This window comes from Oncorhynchus mykiss, chromosome 12, assembly GCF_057628025.1.
Source record: "Oncorhynchus mykiss isolate SJ-2025 chromosome 12, ASM5762802v1, whole genome shotgun sequence".
In the NCBI taxonomy this organism is placed as follows: Eukaryota; Metazoa; Chordata; class Actinopteri; order Salmoniformes; family Salmonidae; genus Oncorhynchus; species Oncorhynchus mykiss.
Window position 1 is genome coordinate 18,262,566 of NC_143033.1, and position 23,235 is coordinate 18,285,800.

At 43.9% G+C, this 23,235-nt stretch overlaps 1 protein-coding gene across 3 annotated transcripts; it reads right to left on the minus strand.

Annotated features, from left to right (window-relative positions):
• Window positions 1–68: 68 nt before the first annotated feature.
• LOC110537091 (N-alpha-acetyltransferase 25, NatB auxiliary subunit) lies at window positions 69–22,786 on the minus strand. Of its 3 annotated transcripts, XM_036937081.2 has the most exons (23): window positions 22,672–22,786; window positions 20,478–20,563; window positions 20,170–20,308; window positions 18,946–19,064; window positions 15,479–15,553; window positions 15,200–15,386; window positions 14,958–15,069; window positions 14,677–14,766; window positions 12,864–13,036; window positions 11,933–12,045; window positions 11,600–11,807; window positions 11,347–11,436; window positions 10,986–11,166; window positions 8,741–8,840; window positions 8,486–8,637; window positions 8,274–8,399; window positions 7,959–8,202; window positions 7,668–7,791; window positions 7,420–7,485; window positions 7,157–7,254; window positions 2,854–2,964; window positions 2,615–2,764; window positions 69–2,491 (listed from the first exon to the last, which is right to left on the minus strand). In XM_036937081.2, the coding sequence occupies exons 1-23, from the start codon at window positions 22,769–22,771 to the stop codon at window positions 2,369–2,371; spliced, it is 2,967 nt and encodes a 988-aa protein (XP_036792976.2). In that variant the 5' UTR covers window positions 22,772–22,786; the 3' UTR covers window positions 69–2,368. The 3 variants fall into 3 exon arrangements, with proteins under 3 accessions (XP_036792976.2, XP_036792978.2, XP_036792979.2); XM_036937083.2 differs by lacking the exon at window positions 8,274–8,399; XM_036937084.2 differs by lacking the exon at window positions 18,946–19,064 and having other exon boundaries at window positions 22,672–22,763.
• Window positions 22,787–23,235: the final 449 nt, after the last annotated feature.

The following is a 23,235-nucleotide window of genomic DNA, read 5'->3' on the forward strand; positions in this document are numbered from 1 at the left end:
GGTTCATCTACTACTGAATAAATAGCCTACTCTGTATTTTCAGAGACAAACATTGATTCAAGACAAACTGATTTGTTCATTTTATATATATGACATTCCAGTGTTTTTGTTTTCAATTTTCTAGCAAAAGAGACAGGATGGGTATAAATTGATGGCACTCCAGATTGTCGACCACTTCGTTCTCAGCACCTCAATGAGTCCACTGACAGCCTCTAGAGAGGGTCCGGGGGTTACTGTGGGACGATCAAACTGTTCAACGTCCCTGCCCTCTCGTCCACGTCTTGTTTAAAAAGGATAAAATAAACCAAAGCATATAGAGATCAATATTAGTCAGTCTCAGTGCCCCTGGCTGTAAACATGTCTACTAGTTTAGGTCTCTATTCAATATCGCTGTAGCGTTACAGATTGAGCCGACATGCGTTTTGTTTTGCAGTCTTAAGAGTTCCACATAACGGGATAATTTGGATAGCATTCTAGCTTCGCCCCCATGTGGTTGCTAGCAAGCCAGCTAGGTGCCAATCCAATAGGGGCTGGAAGCTATAGTGAGCTTTAATTGGTTAATAGTGTTGCGAGACCACAGAATTGCATAAAATTCAGCTTTCCCCAAATTTGATCCAACCATGTCCATGCTCCCTCGCCCCAAAGATGTGTGGAAATGCACTAACTCGAACATTGCCTTTAAAAATGTAAATCACGCTGAACTTCCGTGAGACTGAATAGAGCCCTTAGTTTGCCTCCAGTTAGAAATGCATTGATTAGAGCACATTTTAGAGCATTCCACAATGCTACTGAACGTGACCCTAATGTATATCGGTAGCTAGCAGGTGAAATGCCATAACAGAGCAATGTTGTTAAGACACAACGGCCATGTTAAAGATCAAAACCGCAATATATCATTGGTAAATTGTGACCGATCTAATAATGAGTCATACTTGACGCTCTCGAACACAGCCATTGACAGTTTGTTAGTGAAATGAATTGTGGGAGATCATTGCAGCGAGATGCACCCTGAAGAGACAATGAAGGACTATTTCAAAAACATTTCCCATCTTCATTGCAAATCGGACACGTTGGTTGTCTCCTTCACATTTAGATATCTTAACTTTGGGTTTCAGCCATTGTCAGAGAACTGTTTCCACAGCATTTAAAACACTAGCACCTCTGAATAAACAGGCTGTATAACTGTCTGGTTTCTCTCCTACAGTGTTAAAACAAAAATCGACAGTCAGTGGATGGTTTAACTAAACCAGGCAAGCTACATATACTTTCCACCGACAGAATGCAAATACATTACTTTTCAGATTCAGGTATTCCAATAACTACAGAGGGTTTCAAACAAAGAAAACAAAAGGGGGAGTTTGGGATTGAAAGGCATGAACTGGTGGGGAGCAGGGTGAGAAAACCAACCAGAGGTGCAATGAGTTAGCCAACTAACTTCAGGTTCATTAAGAAAACTAAACATCTGTGGTTGAGTCAATTAGACTAAGCTCATCTTTAAAAAATATATATATATTTAGGCAAGTTAGCTGGCTAACTCTTTGATCCTACCTTGTAGTATACTCATCTGCTCTAAACTGACCTATTAAGTCACTGGTTGCCCGGAGAGGAGTGCAGACAACCCGTTTCCCAGGTTGCTGGCTAAAAGTCAAGGCCTAAAATCAGCACTGGAGTTGTGCACTTCTGAAACCAAAAATTCAGAAGCTTTTCAGAGTTGGGGCCGCGTTCAGCTTTCCTTGCTTGTACAATACGCCAAGAACCTTCTTTGTTCAGCTGTCCTCGTTTTCATACAGTAAGCTAAGCACCATCTCTGCCCTATTTGTTCTTATGAGCAGAAGAGTGTCACTGACAACAGTGGGCTGCCAGGTCAGGCTCGGGAAGTGAGGAGTCCAACATGAAAAACAGGAGCAGATCTTCTCATCGGTCACCATGGAAGCAACAGAGGCCAGGAAAAAACAACTAAGGGGAAAATGTTGCTTAGTTCTTATTTCATTTACATTCAGTCAAGGAGTTGTTGCTGTGGTAGTTGATCTGTCATCTGCGGACTATGTACAATCATTTATTAGAGTAGATCTAAAATGGCTTATGTAGTATGTTTGAGGAGCTTCTCTGTGACATTATCACATAATAAAGCAGAAATATCTGTGGTTCCTTGCTGAGAGAGAGCAGTGATGGTGGGAGTCCTGTGTTATATAAAGTGACACCCAGAGTGAGGGAGATGTGGAAAAGGAAGGCGATGAAGTGAAAGACTGTTGGTAGCAGGCAACACCTCCTTTGAGAGGAGCAGGGGGGGCAGTTAGATGAGGTGATCCAGTATAATAGTGATAATTAGGTATGACAATATTGATTGAAGGGTGATGGTGATTGCTGGTCAGAACTTGAGGCTCTTCAGCGAATCAGCTCTCTTCCTCAGTAGATCTCCCAGCTCCTGCAGCGAGCCAAGATAACTAGTCTGAACCTTGTCCATGGCTGCTCTGGTGAATCCACACTCCTCCTGGGAGAGAGAGGGTAGAGACAGACAAAGATGTAAGGCAAGGGGGAGAGTAAGAACCATGCTTTGAATTAAAGAAACAAAATCAGTAATCATACACACAGCTACCCACCCAGACCTACCAACCTGTGTCTGTGCGTGTCCCACCCCCAAGGTAAGTGCTGCTAGTTTGAGGGCTGTCAGGCTGGCCTCCTGCCCCTTCACGTGATCCAAAGCCTGGGTCACAATGCCCTGTAGGCTGCCTGTCCACTCCTGGAAGCCACTCAGCACCACTGGCTATAGGGACAGAGGAAGGGGGCGAATGGGATGGTGTCAGAAGGGTTGTACGCGGACAAGGGGAGGATGAGACGGTAGTGAGTGTGTACCATGGCTGTGCTGCTGTCCTTTGTCTTCTTCTTCTTCTTCTGTAGGCTGGACTTGAGCGGTCGCAGGACACTGGCAGAGTAACTGGCCACCCACAGCACCACACACACAGTCTGACCAGGAGACATCATCATGTATTACACACACACACAGTCTGACCAGGAGACATCATCATGTATTACACACACACACACAGTCTGACCAGGAGACATCATCATGTATTACACACACACACAGTCTGACCAGGAGACATCACCATGCATTACACACACACACACACAGTCTGACCAGGAGACATCATCATGTATTACACACACAGTCTGACCAGGAGACATCACCATGTATTACACACACACACACAGTCTGACATCACCATGTATTACACACACACACACAGTCTGACATCACCATGTATTACACACACACACAGTCTGACCAGGAGACATCACCATGTATTACACACACACACACACACACACAGTCTGACCAGAAGACATCACCATGTATTACACACACACACAGTCTGACCAGGAGACATCACCATGTGTTACACACACACACACACACAGTCTGACCAGGAGACATCACCATGTGTTACACACACACACACAGTCTGACCAGGAGACAGTGTTACACAGCATTACACACACACACACACACACACTGTCTGACCAGGAGACACCACCATGTATTACACACACACACACACACACACACACAGTCTGAACAAGAGACAGTGTTACACAGTATTACACACACACACAGTCTGACCAGGAGACATCACAATGTATTACACACACACACAGTCTGGTACGGCAACTGCTCCGCCCACAACCGTAAGGCTCTCTAGAGGGTAGTGAGGTCTGCACAACGCATCACCGGGGGCAAACTACCTGCCCTCCAGGACACCTACACCACCCGATGTCACAGGAAGGCCATAAAGATCATCAAGGACAACAACCACCCGAGCCACTGCCTGTTCACCCCGCTATCATCCAGAAGGGGAGGTCAGTACAGGTGCATCAAAGCTCGGACCGAGAGACTGAAAAACAGCTTCTATCTCATGGCCATCAGACTGTTAAACAGCCACCACTAACATTGAGTGGCTGCTGCCAACACACTGACTCAACTCCAGCCACTTTAATAATGGGAAATGATGTAAATATATCACTAGCCACTTTAAACAATGCTACTTAATATAATGTTTACATACCCTACATTATTCATCTCATATGTCTACGTATATACTGTACTCTATCATCTACTGCATCCTTATGTAATACATGTATCACTAGCCACATTAAACTATGCCACTGTTTACATACTCATCTCATATGTATATACTGTACTCGATACCATCTACTGTATCTTGCCTATGCCGTTCTGTACCATCACTCATTCATATATCTTTATGTACATATTCTTTATCCCTTTACACTTGTGTATATAAGGTAGTAGTTTTGGAATTGTTAGCTAGATTACTCGTTGGTTATTACTGCATTGTCGGAACTAGAAGCACAAGCATTTCGCTACACTCGCATTAACATCTGCTAACCATGTGTATGTGACAAATAACATTTGATTTGATTTGACCAGGAGACATCACCATGTATTACACACACACAGTCTGACCAGGGGACACCACCATGTATTACACACACACACACACACACAGTCTGACCAGGAGACATCACCATGTATTACACACACACAGTCTGACCAGGAGACATCACCATGTATTACACACACACAGTCTGACCAGGAGACATCACCATGTATTACACACACACACACATACAGTCTGACCAGGAGACATCACCATGTATTACACACACACACACACACACACACACGTCTGACCAGGAGACATCACCATGTATTACACACACACACACACAGTCTGACCAGGAGACATCACCATGTATTACACACACACACACACACACACACACACACACACACACAGTCTGACCAGGAGACATCACCATGTATTACACACACACAGTCTGACCAGGAGACATCACCATGTATTACACACACACACAGTCTGACCAGGATACATCACCATGTATTACACACACACAGTCTGACCAGGAGACATCACCATGTATTACACACACACACACACAGTCTGACCAGGAGACATCACCATGTATTACACACACACACACACACACACAGTCTGACCAGGAGACATCACCATGTATTACACACACACAGTCTGACCAGGAGACATCACCATGTATTACACACACACACAGTCTGACCAGGATACATCACCATGTATTACACACACACAGTCTGACCAGGAGACATCACCATGTATTACACACACACACACACACACACACACACACACAGTCTGACCAGGAGACATCACCATGTATTACACACACACACACACAGTCTGACCAGGAGACATCACCATGTATTACTCACACACACAGTCTGACCAGGAGACATCACCATGTATTACACACACACACAGTCTGACCAGGAGACATCACCATGTATTACACACACACACAGTCTGACCAGGAGACATCACCATGTATTACACACACACACAGTCTGACCAGGAGACATCACCATGTATTACACACACACACACACACACACGTCTGACCAGGAGACATCACCATGTATTACACACACACACACAGTCTGACCAGGAGACATCACCATGTATTACACACACACACACACACACACACACACACACACACACACAGTCTGACCAGGAGACATCACCATGTATTACACACACACACAGTCTGACCAGGAGACATCACCATGTATTACACACACACACAGTCTGACCAGGATACATCACCATGTATTACACACACACACACAGTCTGACCAGGAGACATCACCATGTATTACACACACACACACACACACACACACACACACACACACACACACACACACACAGTCTGACCAGGAGACATCACCATGTATTACACACACACACACACACACACACACACACACACAGTCTGACCAGGAGACATCACCATGTATTACACACACACACACAGTCTGACCAGGAGACATCACCATGTATTACACACACACACAGTCTGACCAGGAGACATCACCATGTATTACACACACACACACACAGTCTGACCAGGAGACATCACCATGTATTACTCACACACACAGTCTGACCAGGAGACATCACCATGTATTACACACACACACAGTCTGACCAGGAGACATCACCATGTATTACACACACACACAGTCTGACCAGGAGACATCACCATGTATTACACACACACACAGTCTGACCAGGAGACATCACCATGTATTACACACACACACACACGTCTGACCAGGAGACATCACCATGTATTACACACACACACACAGTCTGACCAGGAGACATCACCATGTATTACACACACACACACACACACACACACACACACACACAGTCTGACCAGGAGACATCACCATGTATTACACACACACACAGTCTGACCAGGAGACATCACCATGTATTACACACACACACAGTCTGACCAGGATACATCACCATGTATTACACACACACACACAGTCTGACCAGGAGACATCACCATGTATTACACACACACACACACACACACACACACACACACACACACACACACAGTCTGACCAGGAGACATCACCATGTATTACACACACACACACACACACACACACACACACACACAGTCTGACCAGGAGACATCACCATGTATTACACACACACACACAGTCTGACCAGGAGACATCACCATGTATTACTCACACACACAGTCTGACCAGGAGACATCACCATGTATTACACACACACACAGTCTGACCAGGAGACATCACCATGTATTACACACACACACAGTCTGACCAGGAGACATCACCATGCATTACACACACACACACACAGTCTGACCAGGATACATCACCATGTATTACACACACACACACAGTCTGACCAGGAGACATCACCATGTATTACACACACACACACACACAGTCTGACCAGGAGACATCACCATGTATTACACACACACACACAGTCTGACCAGGAGACATCACCATGTATTACACACACACACACAGTCTGACCAGGATACATCACCATGTATTACACACACACACACAGTCTGACCAGGAGACATCACCATGTATTACACACACACACAGTCTGACCAGGAGACATCACCATGTATTACACACAGTTGCTGTGCATCTGCAATATTTCTTATTATAATACATTTCCATTTGAGCAATGTTTTAGTGATATATATTTAGAGAGACTACACTGACCTCGACGAAGAAGACCAGTGTTTCTAACAGGGAGGGCTGGGTCATCAATCTGCTGTTTTTCATCTCCAACACTTCTCCTTTACATCTGGATAACAGCTCTGGAGGGAGGAGGGGCACAGATCAGCATGGGGGAGTAAGAAGGAACTACTACACCAGTGATACCTCGACTAGCAACCTGAAGCCATGATATCTCCTGTGGCTGACTACACAGTCATTATTACCATGGACCTGTTGTAAATCTTTAAAGAGCTCTGATGTCTTACCTTGGAGTTGTACTATTAATGATTTGAAGGAGTTACAGATCTGGGTTTGGAGTTCTGACGAGTCGTCTGGAAAGAGAAATTATAAAGAACATGACATCATTTCTCCCGCTCCTCTCTCTAGACTCCTCCCACTTCCCCACCCCACATCCATCTCTTCCTCCATCGCTCTCCTTCCCAGTCCTGCTACTTCTGTAGATGGACAGACGGTTGGAGGCCAGTGGTACGGAAGTCTACATCCCTCATCTTACCCAGTCCAGTGGTCTCTAGTTCCTGAAGAGTCAGTGATAGTTGCAGAGCAGAGGCCTGACAGTGACAGCTGCCACTAGACAGAGCAGAGGCCAGGCGGGAGGAGGGAGGGCCCAGGAACGGGTACTAGAACAACACAACAACAGTTAGTGGTCCTGTGTGGCTCAGTTGTTAAGAACATGGTGGTGGGTTCAGTTCATGCTGGGGCCATCCAGAATGCACTCACTGATGTAAGTTGCTTTAGATAAACCAACTACCATATTACATTACAGTTATTAGTGAAGCGTGTGTACCTGTGTCTGTTTCTCTGTGATCTGGGCTGCGTTCTGTAGTGTCAGGTCTAGCTGGGAGAGGAGGGTCTGGAGGGTGGAGCTTTTGGCCGATACACCATTCTCATTGGTCTTATCAGAGTTCCGTGATGAGGGGGCGTGTCTGAGCAGCGCCAATGAGGCGAGGAGGCGGAGCGTGAGAGAGCGAACCTTTAACCAGACCGACTCCTCCTCTAGAGACAGACGACGATGCTCCTCAGTCAGCTCCCTGGAACACACACATTTTTACAGACTGGCATGGGTAAATATGTTGTGAACTTGTGACAAGTGTGTGTGTACCGGTCCTTGGGGTCCCAGCTGAAGAGGACCGTCAGGTCTCGGTTGTCCCTCATGTTGTCCCAGGGAATGTCATCCTCCTCAGGACACAGACCCATCGCCTTCACACTCTCCTCCAGACTTGATGTGCTAGAGCAACACAGGAATGTGTTACAGGTAGGTAGGTAGGTGTGTGTGTGTGTGTGTGTGTGTGGTGTGTGTGTGTGTACTCTCACATGTCAGCCTCGGTGTACAAGTCCAGTAACATCCTCTCGGTGCGGACCTGAGCGAAGTGCAGAGATTGGTTGAGCCGGGTTCTAAATGCTATGAATTCTGGGATTTTCTCAAACGCTCCATACTTATAGGCCTGGATTATGTACTCTGAGGTCTGGTGGAGGACAGAAAAGAGGAAACAAGGAAGAGGTGAGAAAATACAACTCATCTGAATATATGACATATTTAGGACATACTTAGATGAGACAGGGACTCACATCTTTCTGGTTGGAGTGGAAAAACCTGAGGGAGAAGTTATAGGACTGGGAGGCTGCAGCAAACTGACCCAACGATCCTGCATAACGAGTTAACAGATACCTGGGAGAGAGGAGAGAATATAAGGATTAGTGCATTGGTTATGGTAATCTTAATGTGTGTGTGTGTGTGTGTGTCAGCGTTTCTGTCAGAGCATTTTAATTTACTGGACCAAAAATAGTTACGGAACCAGATTACGGCATCCTCCCAGTTCTCAGAATGACAGAAATACCATTTAGTTCATGGTAACATGCATCTCGGATGCAACGGCGTGTGTCATTCTTACTGAATTCCGATGAGCAATTGGAAGATGTTAGAATACATAGGCAGCGCGTCGAATTAAATTGCCAACATTATATAGTCTAATTAACTTATTCCTGTCTATACAGAAAGAAAGAAAATGATCAGAAATGTGGCTACTACACCAGAAAGCATGATTTGGCCAAAGAGGATCATTAGCTTCTTAAATATATTTTGCTGTGGATTGTTTTAAAAATCACATAGCCTACAGTCAGAAGGGCCCGCAATTTGGGCAGAGCACGCGGCAAATACCAAATAGATGATTGTTGAGATGCAATCGTCAGTGAAAAGCATTTAGGCCCTGAGCCAGGCATATCGCAATATTTAAAAGTACAAATCGCCAAAAAACTGTTTGTAAAACAAATGACTATTGCTGTAAATGCCGCTGTCAGCCAGAGAAACATGCTGAGAAGAATTATCACCACAGCAAGCAAGGTACTTGGAGTCACAGACAGGCCTAGATGAGATCTTTAAGGTCAGGGCCCTCCGCAAGGCTCACAAAATCATTCTAGACCCAAGCCACCCCCTGTACCCAGACTTTGAACTACTCCAGTCTGGGCGCAGGTATAGGGCACCCCTCATCAGGAAAAACAGAACGAGACAATCATTTGTTCCAGGTGTGATATCCCTCCTAAATAGCTCGGACCAATGTTCCTATCGACTCAGTAAGGCCAGCAGGCTAGTCTTTATTTTGTATGTTTTATTGGTATGTAACTTATGAAAGTTGTATTGTCAATTTTGTATTTAAAGTTCTTAACTGACTTGCCTAGTTAAATAAAGGTTAATAAAGGTCTCCAGTCATATAAAGTATAGTAGAATTGCTTGAAATTTGTTCAGAAAAAGCCAACATTTTCCTGTGCAAAGAAAGAAGAAATATAGGCTCTGATATAGCCTAGGCCTTCTCGAAGTCACTACTCGCTGCATTGAACAGTCTTTTTTTGCAAACAGTGATCGAGTTATATTATTATGACTATCCAATCTAATCAACACATTAGGAATAGGAGGCTATCTTACATAAGTTTGCAAATGTGAGAATGCATGGAATGCTTTATTATAAAAAGGTGCATTTGTATTTTTTTCTCAAACTTGAAACCCAAGTGTCCCCTATGTTAGAACTGCCCATGTGTACTTTTCCTCAGCCAACAATGTGTGAGACAAACGCTAAATCACTAGTCTAAGCCAATCTACTATCCCCCATGGTAGAAAAGTTGACCTATTCTATTGGCCAGCTTGTCATTCTGTGCGAGAAAGAAATAACCTATTCCAAACAGACTCTGGGACAGTTGTGGGAAGATAGACACTGAACAGGCAGTTAACCCACTGTTCCTAGGCTGTCATTGAAAATAAGTATTTGTTCTTAACTGACTTGCCAATAAAATAAAGGTAAAATAAATAAAAAATACGTTTTGAAAATGCATACTGCCTCCAGCTCATTACAATCAAGTCTTAAACAGTGTGCACAATTCATTTTGTGCACAATTAAAAACAGCTTGGCTTTTCAAATCAATATATAGGATAAAATGCATTATTTCTCAATGGGATTTTATCATTTTATTTAAAATTGAATTGTTCATTTTTTGGGGGGGCCAAAAGCCGGCCATTACTAGTTAACGGAAACCCTGGGGTGTGTGTATTACTATCCTAATGGGTACCGGAAGTCCCCACATGGATAGTAAAACGAGGAAAATCCTCCCTCGTGGGTACATTTCCCAGGTCCCCCATGAGGACAAAGACTATTTTACGCTCAGGGGTTAGGTTTAGGGTTAGAATTGGACTTAGGGGTTGGCTTTACAATTAGGTGTTAGGTTTATTGTAAGGAGTTAAGAAAAATAGGATTTTGAATGGAAATCTATTTTAGCTCACAAGGATAGTAAAACTTGTGAGAGTGTGTGTGTACTAGAGACCCACCCTATGGTGTCGTGCTGTACGTGCTTGGCATCCAGGCTGGAGTAGAGGTCCACTACGGGCTGGAAGGCTCCGAGGCGACAGAAAAGAAGCAGAAGCAGTAGTTTGAACTGAGCGTTGGAGGGACTGTAGGACAAACCCTCCTCTAACACGCCGAGACACTGCCACAGCATGTTCTCATCGCCTATCACGCACAGAGACACACACACAGAATGTTAACAAACAGAGAAACCAAGAGCGAGAGAGGGAAAGAGAGGCAGAGAGTGAAAGGCAGGGAGACAGAGAGAAAGAGGCAGAGAGAGGCAAAGAGAGAGGCAGAGAGAGAAGGCAGGTAGATGAGAGAGAAATTAAGACGATGACTCACCAGTTTCTGTCCAGAGGTCGATGTAGACGTGAGCGACCATGAGACAGTACGTATCAGAGAACTGGAGCTCTGTCTTCAGACATGACTTCCCTGTGTTACACACACACACTATTGTCAGAAACTATTTTCTGGTTCTTCACAAAATTGCCATTGCATCTCTTCCAGCAGTTTTTAAGCTAGATGCATCACATTTTAGATGGCTAGACGGAAAGGGATAGATAAAGATAGGGACCGATTGAATGGCTGTCCTTACCAAACTGTAGTCCATAGTGGTAGTGGGCTTTCAGTTCTGTGATGAGGCATAGTTTGCCCTCTGTGTCCAGAGTGTGTTGCAGTCCCAGCACCCGGCTCAGCTGACACACACACAGGTGTCTCTGCAACGCCTTCGTATCCCCCGGAAACCCAAAGCCATCCTCACCCACCTCCCCCAACGGAACCAACTCCCCCAGACGGTTTCTAAACTACAGGGAGGAGGAGAGGAAGAGAGAGAATAGGAGAGGGAAGGAGAGGAGCAGAATTGTCCAACTCATCAGGGGCTTGGTGATAGATTCCCACTACTGGTGGTGTTCTGCAGGTGTGTGTGTACCTGTGTGTGTTGCTCAGGGGGAAGTAGGTGTAAATATATCTTCAGGTCTGTAATACAGCAGGGTTTGTCTCCAAACTTCCCAAAGAACTGAAGCATCAACTCCAACGGATCTCCTGTAGACAACCAATAAAAACACAACGCAAATAAACTGTCAACAGCCAAGGAAACTGTAGGGTGTGCGTTAGTGCTTTTTGAGGTTGGTTCGGACTCGGGTCATCAATTAAAAAATCATCACGGTTTTCAATATCGGTTTCAATCATCATTTTTAGACAAATGCATTATGTGGGTTAAATGGTATAGCACAAAATACAACTATTAAGTTGAATAAAAGTCCCATGATGGTAGTGACTGCCCATTACGGCTTATTCCTTATTAACTATCATTCATTTACCTTAATTAAATATTTCAGTTTGTGTACATTACATTTGTTTTATTTGATGACTTTATTTAATTCCAAGTCATCGCATCTCTATAGAGCTGCTGCCTATGTTGTCAGACAAAATCACTATTTTAGTAGTTCTTCGAAAGTATATCAGGCATACTTTTCTGACTGCTGAATACCAACTATCAATCACTTAGATCATGTGCAGTATTTTCAGGTAGAAAAAAATCCAAAGCAACTGCTTTCTGCCCCTCTCTTTCTCTCTTGATATCGCGTTCTCTCCGTCTCCGTGAGTGCTCCACACCACTGAGGTATAATAAGCTCCATACAGATCGGACAAGTAGGCGGACGCGCAACGGATTACGGTCCTTGTCGTTAATTACCACATTTTCTGCGCTAAACTATGTAGAATATTAGCCTTTTGGAAACTACAAATCCCTACTACATTGCACAGTTCGATCTGATCTCTAGAGAAACAAATGCATTTCAAATAATTGAACCGAGTTCCAAAAATAACAGCAGCACTAGTGTGTGTTTGTGTGTGTGTACCTAGCTCTTCCTCATCAGGACAGCCCCTCTGTCTCAGTCTGTGTATGAGTTCCAGGCAGGCCATGTAGGGACCTCTGAGAGGACGAGAATCCTTCTTGTCCTCCTCCTCCATCCTGTCCACCACAAACTTCACTGCCTCCGCCACAGTGGTCTGCACTGGACCCTCCACACAGCTAGAGAGAAGGGGAGGCAAAGAAGATAGTTTGTTTGATCAGCCCATCTCTTCCACGAGGTAAAACTTCCACCAAGAGCAGAATCTCTAACAAGCAATGGCCTCTTCTAATAGTCCTCTATTATATAATATTTTCTCACTCACACAACAGGGTTTCTGTTTGCCTTTAACTGAAAGGTTGCTGGATCGAATCCCCGAGCTGACATGGTAAAAATCTGTCGCTAAGCCCCTGAACAAGGCAGTTAACCCACTGTTCCCTGGTAGGCCGTCATTGTAAACAAGAATTTGTTCTTAACTGACTTGTCTAGTTAAATAAAAATTGGTGTATGTGTATTTGTTAGTCATCGCTTAGCCCATCTTATTTATCCAACACAACTATTTTGAACAGGATTTCTCCTGCAGCTCAGCTGGTTGCTGCTGCATGTGCTTTTATAAGCCCATTCATTGCATAACAATTCTAAATGCAATCACGTTTTAACTGTTTATGTGCACAATTAAAAACAGCTATTTTTATTTCTCAACTTTATTACCGCCTAATTCAAGCGCAGCGTGTCACCTCCACTTTAAAATGTGAGCTGGAGGCATTAGGGCCTATGCCTTTTGAAAACATAGGCCTCCTTGATTGTTTGAAACTTGAATGTTTAACTTTATGTTATGAGGCATGTCTTACCTTGCTTCAAAGTAGCCTATAGGCAAATCCCACCATGGAAACGTGGAGGCAATTATTTTATTAAGACTTCATAGGCGGCGAGTAAATCTCAAGTTTGGGGAAGCTTACAATTTAAGACTCGCCTATATCTTAGCCACATCCCCCTCCCCTCCTTGTCTCAACATTTGTTGTTATACTAAAGAGAATCTATACACATATTTTAGATGCTTTTCACTGACAGCCACAACTCAATCAGCTAGGCCTTATTGGCATGCGTTCTGCCCAAATTGTGGGCTTTGTAAATAGGCATAGGCCTTACAAGCTTTTGATTTCTAAGAAACCACAGCTATTTTTTAAATATATATTTTTTAAATCTAATGATCCTCGATTCTGCTGTGGATAAGTCATGCTTTCTGGTGAAGTATTTTGAATGATTTTATTTATGTATAGACAGGAGTAATGATATAATTTTGGCAAATGTATTCATATTTACTTCCCTAGGCTACTCAACGCACCTCCTATGAAAGACTTCCTCATGTGGCATTGCTCTCCTGTTCCATTGGCTTTCATATCAACTATCCTTCATTGTCCTGAAGCCAAAGGCACAATCCTAGTCATATTAGCAACCCATCCTAGTTGTTGCATCTTTAGATCTCCCCCTCTTTCTAAGTTTCTAATGGAGATTTTCAACAATGTCACATATAGAACCGCTCTCATCAGGTGTGCCGTTTAGAATGGAGTTTTCCCGTGAATTGCATTTTGGCAAATGTTTGAAAATTAAATTGTATTTTCTGCTTAGTTACAGGAGTTGAATGTTCTGTGAAGTTGCATTACCATAATCTAAATGTGATTTCTGTCATTTTGAGCACAGTGGGTGGATGCCGTAATGGGTCCGGTAAATTTCTCAAATGGCCGGTAAATTGAAATCTTCCCGGTCACGTTGTCCGGCGCCACATTTTCCTAACCGAAACCCTGACACACATAGTACTCACTGCTCTTCCTCATTAGGTGGGCTCCAGGACTTGTCCATGAGATGGAAAAGAGAGTCAAAGTAGGAGAGATAGAACTGCCATTCATCAGGACTGTAGAGAGATGAGAAAGAGGAGAGAGGGGGAAAGAGAGCAAGAGAGAGGGGGAGAGAGGGGGGGAGAGAAAGAGAGAGGGGAGAGAGGGGGGGGGAGAAAGAGAGAGGGGAGAGAAATAAAGCAACTTTGTAAGAGCAATGCTGAAGTGTGTGCATAAATGTGAGTTTGATATAAATGTGTGTACTCACTTTTTGAGCAGTAGCTTGTAGGACAGAGCGTTGCATTCAGGCCAGAGCTGCAGTCGTTGGTACATCATCATACACTTATTCTCCCTGCTCTGCAACTCACTGGTCAACTTCTCTATGAGACGGCAAACAAACACAGAGTGAGTAGAAAGACATGAACAAGTCACACAGCGAACAACCCAGAAGCTGTACAAATCGTCTCTGAGTCTCTCACACACGCACACAGAATCTCTGTCCATTCTTACCTCCCAGTGGACCGCGGACCATGTCCAGAGCCTCCACATACTTCCCCAGCCGCTCCAGGATCATAAAGTACAGTTGAACCTCAGCCTCAGCCTCGATCTTCTCCTCCTTCACCATCTTCTCCACCATGCGTTCAGCCAGGGGCAGGAACATGGTCTGGGCCAACTTCTCATCCTGCGCAGAGATGGCCTGAAACACACACAGAAAGTAAACACACACAGTCACACAGACAGACTCACACAGTCACTCAAGCTATATATTTAGTGAGAGAGCATGCCTACCTGCATGACCAGACTCATGACAGACCAGAAGTAGTAGGGGTTCTTAGGAACGGTCTTATACAAGGCCATCCCCGCCTAGCGAGCCAGACAAACAGAACAATACAAAAGAACACATGACTTAGTATTTGTTGACATCATGGGAATATTGAAGACACTAGTTAGGGGTACTTAAACCCTTTGACACGTACAATCACATATTTGCAATCATTGTTGACTGGTCCCTGCAGCGTACCATCACAAATACAGTGCATTCAGACCACTTGACTTTTTCCACATTTCAAATCAAAGTTTGTCACGTGTGCCGAATACAACAAGTGTAGACCTTACAGTGAAATGCTTACTAACCAATAGTGCAAAAAAGGTATTAGGTGAACAATAGGTAAGTAAAGAAATAAAACAGTAAAAAGACAGGCTATATACAGTAGCGATACTATAAATGTAGCGAGGCAACATACAGACACCGGTTAGTCAGGCTGATTGAGGTAGTATGTACATGCAGATATGATTAACTTCTTATGGCTGCAGGGGCAGTATTGAGTAGCTTGGATGAAAGGTGCCCAGAGTAAACAGCCTGCTCCTCAGTCTCAGTTGCTAATATATGCATATTATTAGTATTGGATAGAAAACACTTAAGTTTCTAAAACTATTTGAATGATGTCTGTGAGTATAACAGAACTCATATGGCAGGCAAAAACCTGAGAAGAAATCCAAACAGGAAGTGAGAAATCTCAGGTTGGTCGATTTTCAACTCGGGCCCTATTGAATTCAGATTGGGATATGAATGAAGTTGCACTTCCTAGGGTTTCCATTAGATGTCAACCATCTTTAAAAACTTGAATGAGGCTTCTACTGTGTTGTGGGACTGAATAAGAGCTGAATGAGTCAGGTTAGTGGCAGAGAGCCATTTCCTGGTCACGCGCATTCCACATGGTATCAACTTGCGTTCTGTTGCTCCTGTAGACACAAAGGAATTCTCCGGTTGGAACTTTATTGAAGATTTATGATAAAAACATCCTAATGATTGATTTTATACTTAGCACTGGTTGGTTGGCCCAATTGAGGTAGTATGTACATGAGTGTATAGTTAAGGTGACTATGCAGATATGATAAACAGAGTAGCAGCAGCGTAAAAAGAGGGGTGGGGTTGGGGGGGGGGGGGGGGTTGATGCATTACAGCAATGGGAGACTAGTCACATGACAGCCCACTTGGAGTTTAGCAAATGTATTAAAAGTAAAACAGAAATACCTTATTTACATAAGTATTCAGACCCTTTGCTATGAGACTTGAAATTAAGCTCAGGTGCATCCTGTTTCCATTGATGATCCTTGACGTTTCTACAACTTGATTAAAGTCCACACCTGTGGTAAATTCAATTGACTGGACATGATTTGGAAAGACACACACCTGTCTATATAAGGTCCCACAGTTGACAGTGCATGTCAGAGCAAAAACCAAGCCATGAGGTCAAAGGAATTGTCCGTAGAGCCCCGAGACAGGATTATATCGAGGCACAGAACATTTATGCAGCATTGAAGGTCCTCAAGAACACAGTGGCCATCATTCTTAAACAGAAGAAGTTTGGAACCAGCAAGACTCTTCCTAGAGCTGGCCACCCGGCCAAACTGAGCAATCGGGGGAGAACGGCCTCGGTCAAGGACGTGACCAAGAACCGGATGGTCACGCTGACAGAGCTCCTGAGTTCCTATGTGGAGATGGGAGAACCTTCCAGAAGGACCACCATCTCTGCAACACTCCATCAATCAAGCCTTTATGGTAGAGTGGCCAGACGGACGCTGCACCTTAGTAAAAGGCACATGACAGCCCGCTTGGAGTTTGCCAAAAAGCACCTAAAGGACTCTGACAATGATAAATAAGATTCTCTGGTCTGATGAAACCAAGATTGAACTCTTTGCCCTGAATGCCAAGCGTCCCATCTGGAAGAATCTGGCATCATCCCTACGGTGAAGCATGGTGGTGGCAGAATCATGCTGTGGGGATGTTTTTCAGCGGCAGGAAATGGGAGACTAGTCAGGATCAAGGCAACGATGAACAGAACCAAGTACAGAGATCCTTGATGAAAACCTGCTCCAGAGCTCTCAGGACCTCTCAGACTGGGGCGAAGGTTCACCTTCCAAAATGACAACGACCATAAGCACACAGCCAAGACAACGCAGGAGTAGCTTCGGGACAAGTCTCTGAATGTTCTTGAGTGCCCCAGCCAGGACTTAAACCTGATCGAACATCTCTGGAGAGACCTGAAAATAGCTGTGCAGCAACGCTCCCCATCCAAACTGACAGAGCTTGAGCGGATATGCAGAGAAGAATGGGAGAAACTCCCAAAATACAGGTGTGCCAAGCTTGCAGCGTCATACCCAAGAAGACTCAAGGCTGTAATCGCTGCTTTTTGCTTTGTCATTATGGGGTATTGTGTGTAGATTGAGGGGGAAAAAAACAATTGAAATGAATTTTTGAATAAGGCTGTAACCTAACAAAATGTGGAAAAAGTCAAGAGGTCTAAACACTTCCTGAAGGCACAGTACATTTGGTATGCTACAGTAGAAACGACAACATAATATACAGTAAAATAAAGCCCTTACTTTGGTAGGAACGCACACATGTCCAAAGTCTAATTTGTAAGGAAACTACAATGAAGGTAATGCGGGCGGCGGCCAGATAATGTGCCGGGGAAAAAGTTGGTGCAATCCTGTTCTGACTAGAGATGCAGAATGTCTTCATACTTGATCTGGGGAAACACTGGGGAAGTGCTTGGGCTCTCGTTGAGGAGAGAAGTTTGTTGAGAGAAGTTTGTCCGACTCAGTAAAGCCTCAAATATAAATGATCTGCAACAGTGAAATGGGCTACTTCTTATGTGAATTAATGAGGCGGGACACACCTCAAATCAAACTGTTAGAAAACTAGTTAGAAAATCATTAGAAATTGACAAGTTGAAACATAGATAATTGGCAGGCAGTGTGGCTTGGTTTGAGGGCAGCCTGTCTTGTTGGGTAACAATCACATTTTGCAACAGTGAGTGCATTCTGACATCACGCACATAAAAAAACCTCACACTGGGGAAACCGTTAGAGATATTTGGAACTTATGCGTGAAAAGGTTAAAGCAGTTGTATTTAATGCTTGTGGAAAAGCTGGGGAAGTGTGTGTGTGTGGGAAAGGGGGATATCTAGTCAGTTGTACAATTGAATGCCTTCAACTGAAGTGTCTTCCGCATTTAACCCAACCCCTCTGAATCAGAGAGGTGTGGGGGGCTTCCTTAAATCGACATCAACGTCTTCGGCACCCGGGGAACAGTGAGTTAATTGTCTTGCTCAGGGGCAGAACGACAGATTTTTACCTTGTCAGTTCAGGGATTAGATCCAGATCAACCTAGATCAACCTTTCGGTTAATAGTCCAACACTCTAACCACTAGACTCTGTCTGTGTGTCTGTGTGTGTCTGCATTTTCTGACCTGCTGCATCTTCTTGTACTCTCCAACACGGGCGTAGGCCATGAACAGGTGAGAGTGATACTCCTCGCTGAGAGGAACCTTCTTCACCGCAGCTTCATACAGCTTAGTCACCAACTCAGCTACAGACAGAGGGGATGGGGAGAGTCAACATCACAACATCTAAGGCCTTTGCAGACTGTATGGCAGCTTCAGTCTTTTACAATCATCACATTACACTGTGCGATGTAATCAAATGAAAATATTGATAACCTGGCCAGACTGCACAATTTGCTTCAGTTCTGTCATCAAATTCTGCGATTGGCTTGAGAGTCTACGTCAGTCTACGTAGGCTATTTGATCTGCGCATCTGCCAGCACCAACAGAGCAAGCCACTCTTCATGCTTATGCGCAAGTTTGGAAAAAAATGAAAGTGTGTAGAGTTTTCATATAACTGTACATGTCCGAACTCAGAGTCAAATAGGCTCCCCCAAAATAGCATGGTCGCTGTGGTAGAACGCTTACTTTGATTGGTGATTTTGTGCATTTATCAAAATCCCATCGGGTAGCCTGATTTCAGATTATTAGGGAAACCATTATTCTTGCACAGCATGTAAATGTTTAAATCAAACTATTGTATTAATCTGACTATTCACAATAATGTGCATACTTAGTGCCGGCCATGTTCCTATTGGTCAGTCACCAGGATCGGCTCGTAACACCAGCCACACTATACAATAAATGCGAAACAATTCTGACACCGCCAGAACTTTGTCGGAGCCTACGACCGCACACAGTGGTACATAAAAGTCGTCAGACCCCGACACTGTCACACTGAACGAGCCAAGACGTCCGACAGTCGTTTACGACCTACCAATTTGCCAACAAAGTGGAAATGTTGTCTGGGACAGAGAAATCATAGAATAAGACGGCTAAAATCTTACAGTCTATGGGGGCGCTTTAAAGATAATTCAGAGAGTTGTGTGGATGTGTGCGTGTTTGGTTTTACTGCCTTTGTGGAGAACAAAAGTACTCAAAAGGATAGTAAAACAAGAAAAATCTGGAAAGTTGGGGACATTTTCCTGGTCCCCTAAAGGAAAAAGCCTATTTTAGGCTCAGGGGTTAGTGTTAGGTTTAGGGGTTAGTGTAAGTGTTAGGTTTAGGGTTACGGAAAATAGGATTTTGAATGGGAATCAATTGTTTGGTCCCCAGAAGGATAGTACAACAAATGTGTATGTGTGTACTCACGGCGGTGCATCTCTCTGTACAGTATAGTGAGAGCCTGTAATGAGTTATCGTCGGTGGGTTCGAGTGTCGCCACCTCCTGGGCCAGGCTAAATGCTTCATCCTGCTTTCCTGTTCGCTGCAGACCGATGGCTTTCAACACCTGGCGAGAGGGATCTGCCTGAGTAACATGCCACCATCATCATCGTAGGGGGTAGAGGTTAGGGGCAGGGTTTTAGGTAAGGCCTAGGGGGTCAGGTATGGAGTTTTTGACCAGACCAGGAAAAGCTCTGGGCTCCATCTTGGGCCCTACAGCCCAGAGTCCCACCCACCTTGGCACAGTGCAGGTCCTTGTGTTTCTTCAGCAGTTTGTCAGCCTGCTGGATCGCCATCTTGTTGTTGCCATTGTCCAGGTAGTCTTAAGGGAGATGACATTACAGAATCAGTTAACCTACTCCATACAGTACTATAACACATACACACCCACCCACCCCAGCCCAGTCCCACCCAAGGAGAAAGGGAGATATTCCTTGTATTTCTCTACAAACCATTCATGGAGTACTAAGACCTGTCAGCAACCAATTTAAATAATTTAACCAAAGCCATTATCAGGCTCTGGAAGTAGTTTCTAAAATGTGGAATGTTCAATCAAAAACGCATATTTTGAACCAATGGGTAAAATAATATGTTAATTGTATAAATAATCGTCTAAAACAACCAATGGTCCAAACCTCATGTTTCTAACATAATAACCTTTCAAACATTATTGAAGTTTTTACCTTTGTAGGATGACCAAAATTGAAAAGTGATAAAAAATAAGGACAGTTGCACAGCATAGCGTAAACTAGGCTGGATGCTGTGCGAGAATAAAGACTACCTGACAGGCTCACCTTCCCGTTGAACTCGTCATCATTCTTCTCGAATAAGCAGGTAAGATAGATATTGATTTTGAGACATGACATGTAGTATTTCTTTGTTTTAGTATACGCCTTTTTATATTTCATGAAAAATTCCTGTTTTTTGTGAGAAATCTTCAAAAACACAAGTGGATCTCTGAAATGTCAACTGGGCGTACCATAAGCTTTTTTTCTAAGCCTTTTATATGTAATTCACATTGTCATACAAATGTAACTTCTTTCTTTTTTTTACAGAGCACACACAAAGACAAGCACGCACACAATCCCTTATATAGGGCAAGTTGGGGTCTAGACTTCAGGGCAGCTGGATGCCAAAATGAACCCTGCCAGACAGACACACAGTGCTCTCCAGCTACACTATGTCATCAGCCCAAACGACAGCCAGGCCAACATCATTATGTCTCGTGTTGGCCATCAGGGTTTCCCCATCCTTCATAAACCAAATGTCTCTAGATCAGCATCAATTTATATATCTACACCCATACAGCAGGAATATTTTTCTGTTGTACAACAGGTATATTTTCATTGTGTCCAGTGTCCACTCACTGACAGCCTCTGTCAACTGATGATAATCAACTCCACATGATTTCAGCAGAGCTTTTGAGGAATGGGAAACAGAGAGAAAGCTGAGAGACCAAACAGAAGTCTCAACGGTGCATGTAATTAGAGCAGTTTGAAAATAAATCTAACTGGATCTAGCTGTATGATATAATACGACACTAGAATGTCATCGAATGGCCCAAATCAACAATGGCCCAAATCAAAGGCTACAACACAACCATGCATATCAAGCTAGCCAACCTTAACCCTCTTAAACCCATCTGACACATGACAGCTAGCTAACCATGATCATTGATCTGTAGTTATAGCCTTCATACTTTGTAGCTAGATAACAAATGAGTTAACAGAGTTAGCATCAGAGACACGAAATCAACAACACCCGCTAATAAAAACCCATCTAACCAGCTATTTAGGTAGCATCACAACTACTGCCTTGTAACGTTAACAGCCAAACCATGGCATCCCGTTCTAGAGCTAAATTAGCATCTAATGGTAACTTAGCTAGCTACCGAGTTAACTTACGGTAAAACGCATCCGACCAATGTGTGTAATACACCCCGGTGTATCTGACCAACTAACTAGTTAGCTTAAACATAGTTGCTGATATTTCTGTGGCATGCAAAAACATTTGTAATAACGTTAAGACTCAGATCCATCACTGTTTCTACATGCTAACATAGCTAAGCCTTAGTTAATTAGCTGTCAAATCAAAGAGACCTGAATTTAGCAAGTGGGAGAGACTAATCGCTGAAACTATTTTAGGGTGTAGTTCAAAGCAAAGCTGTTTCATCGTGCATTGAATAACGGTGGGCAAAATATCTGCAGTTGTGCGCTGTCAGAATTGTGCTGACATCCACTCAAGCCAAGGTGCACGGTCATTCGGCGCTGCAGGCGAATTGAGTCCGGGGATGGGACTTCGGGGGCCCCTGGTGCTGCCCAGCGAGTCCCAGACACAAGCTACTGATCAGATGACTGCTCCGGTAAATCGATAAACAATGACAACACATTTAACCAGACACAAATGTGCTGTTTCCTTGCGAATTGTTACCGTAAATAGGTCTAAGTCTCCGGTCGTTAGGGTCTTGCACATGGCCTCTAGCCGCCATGTTGGAGGTTGCCAGTATATGTCTGAGCATGCGCGGTCGCATCAAACCGGCAGGAATTAAAAGGGGCAGTACATATTTTTATTCACCTTTATTTAACCCGGTAGGCTGTCAGGCTCTCATTTAGAACTGCGACCTGGCCAAGATAAAGCAAAGCAATGCGACACAAACAACAACACAGAGTTACACATGGAATAAACAAGCATACAGTCAATAATACAATAGAAGAAGTCTATATACAGTGTGTGCAAATGAGGTAGGATAAGGGAGGTAAGGCAATAAATAGGCCATAGTGGCGAAATAATTACAATATATCAATTAAACACTGGAGTGATAGATGTGCAGAAGATGAGTGAGCAAGTAGAGATACTGGGGTGCAAAGGAGCAAAATAAAAAATAACAGTATGGGGATGAGGTAGTTGGACGGGCTATTTACATATGGGCTATGTACAGGTGCAGGGATCTGTGAGCTGCTCTGACAGCTGGTGCTTAAAATTAGTGAAGGAGAT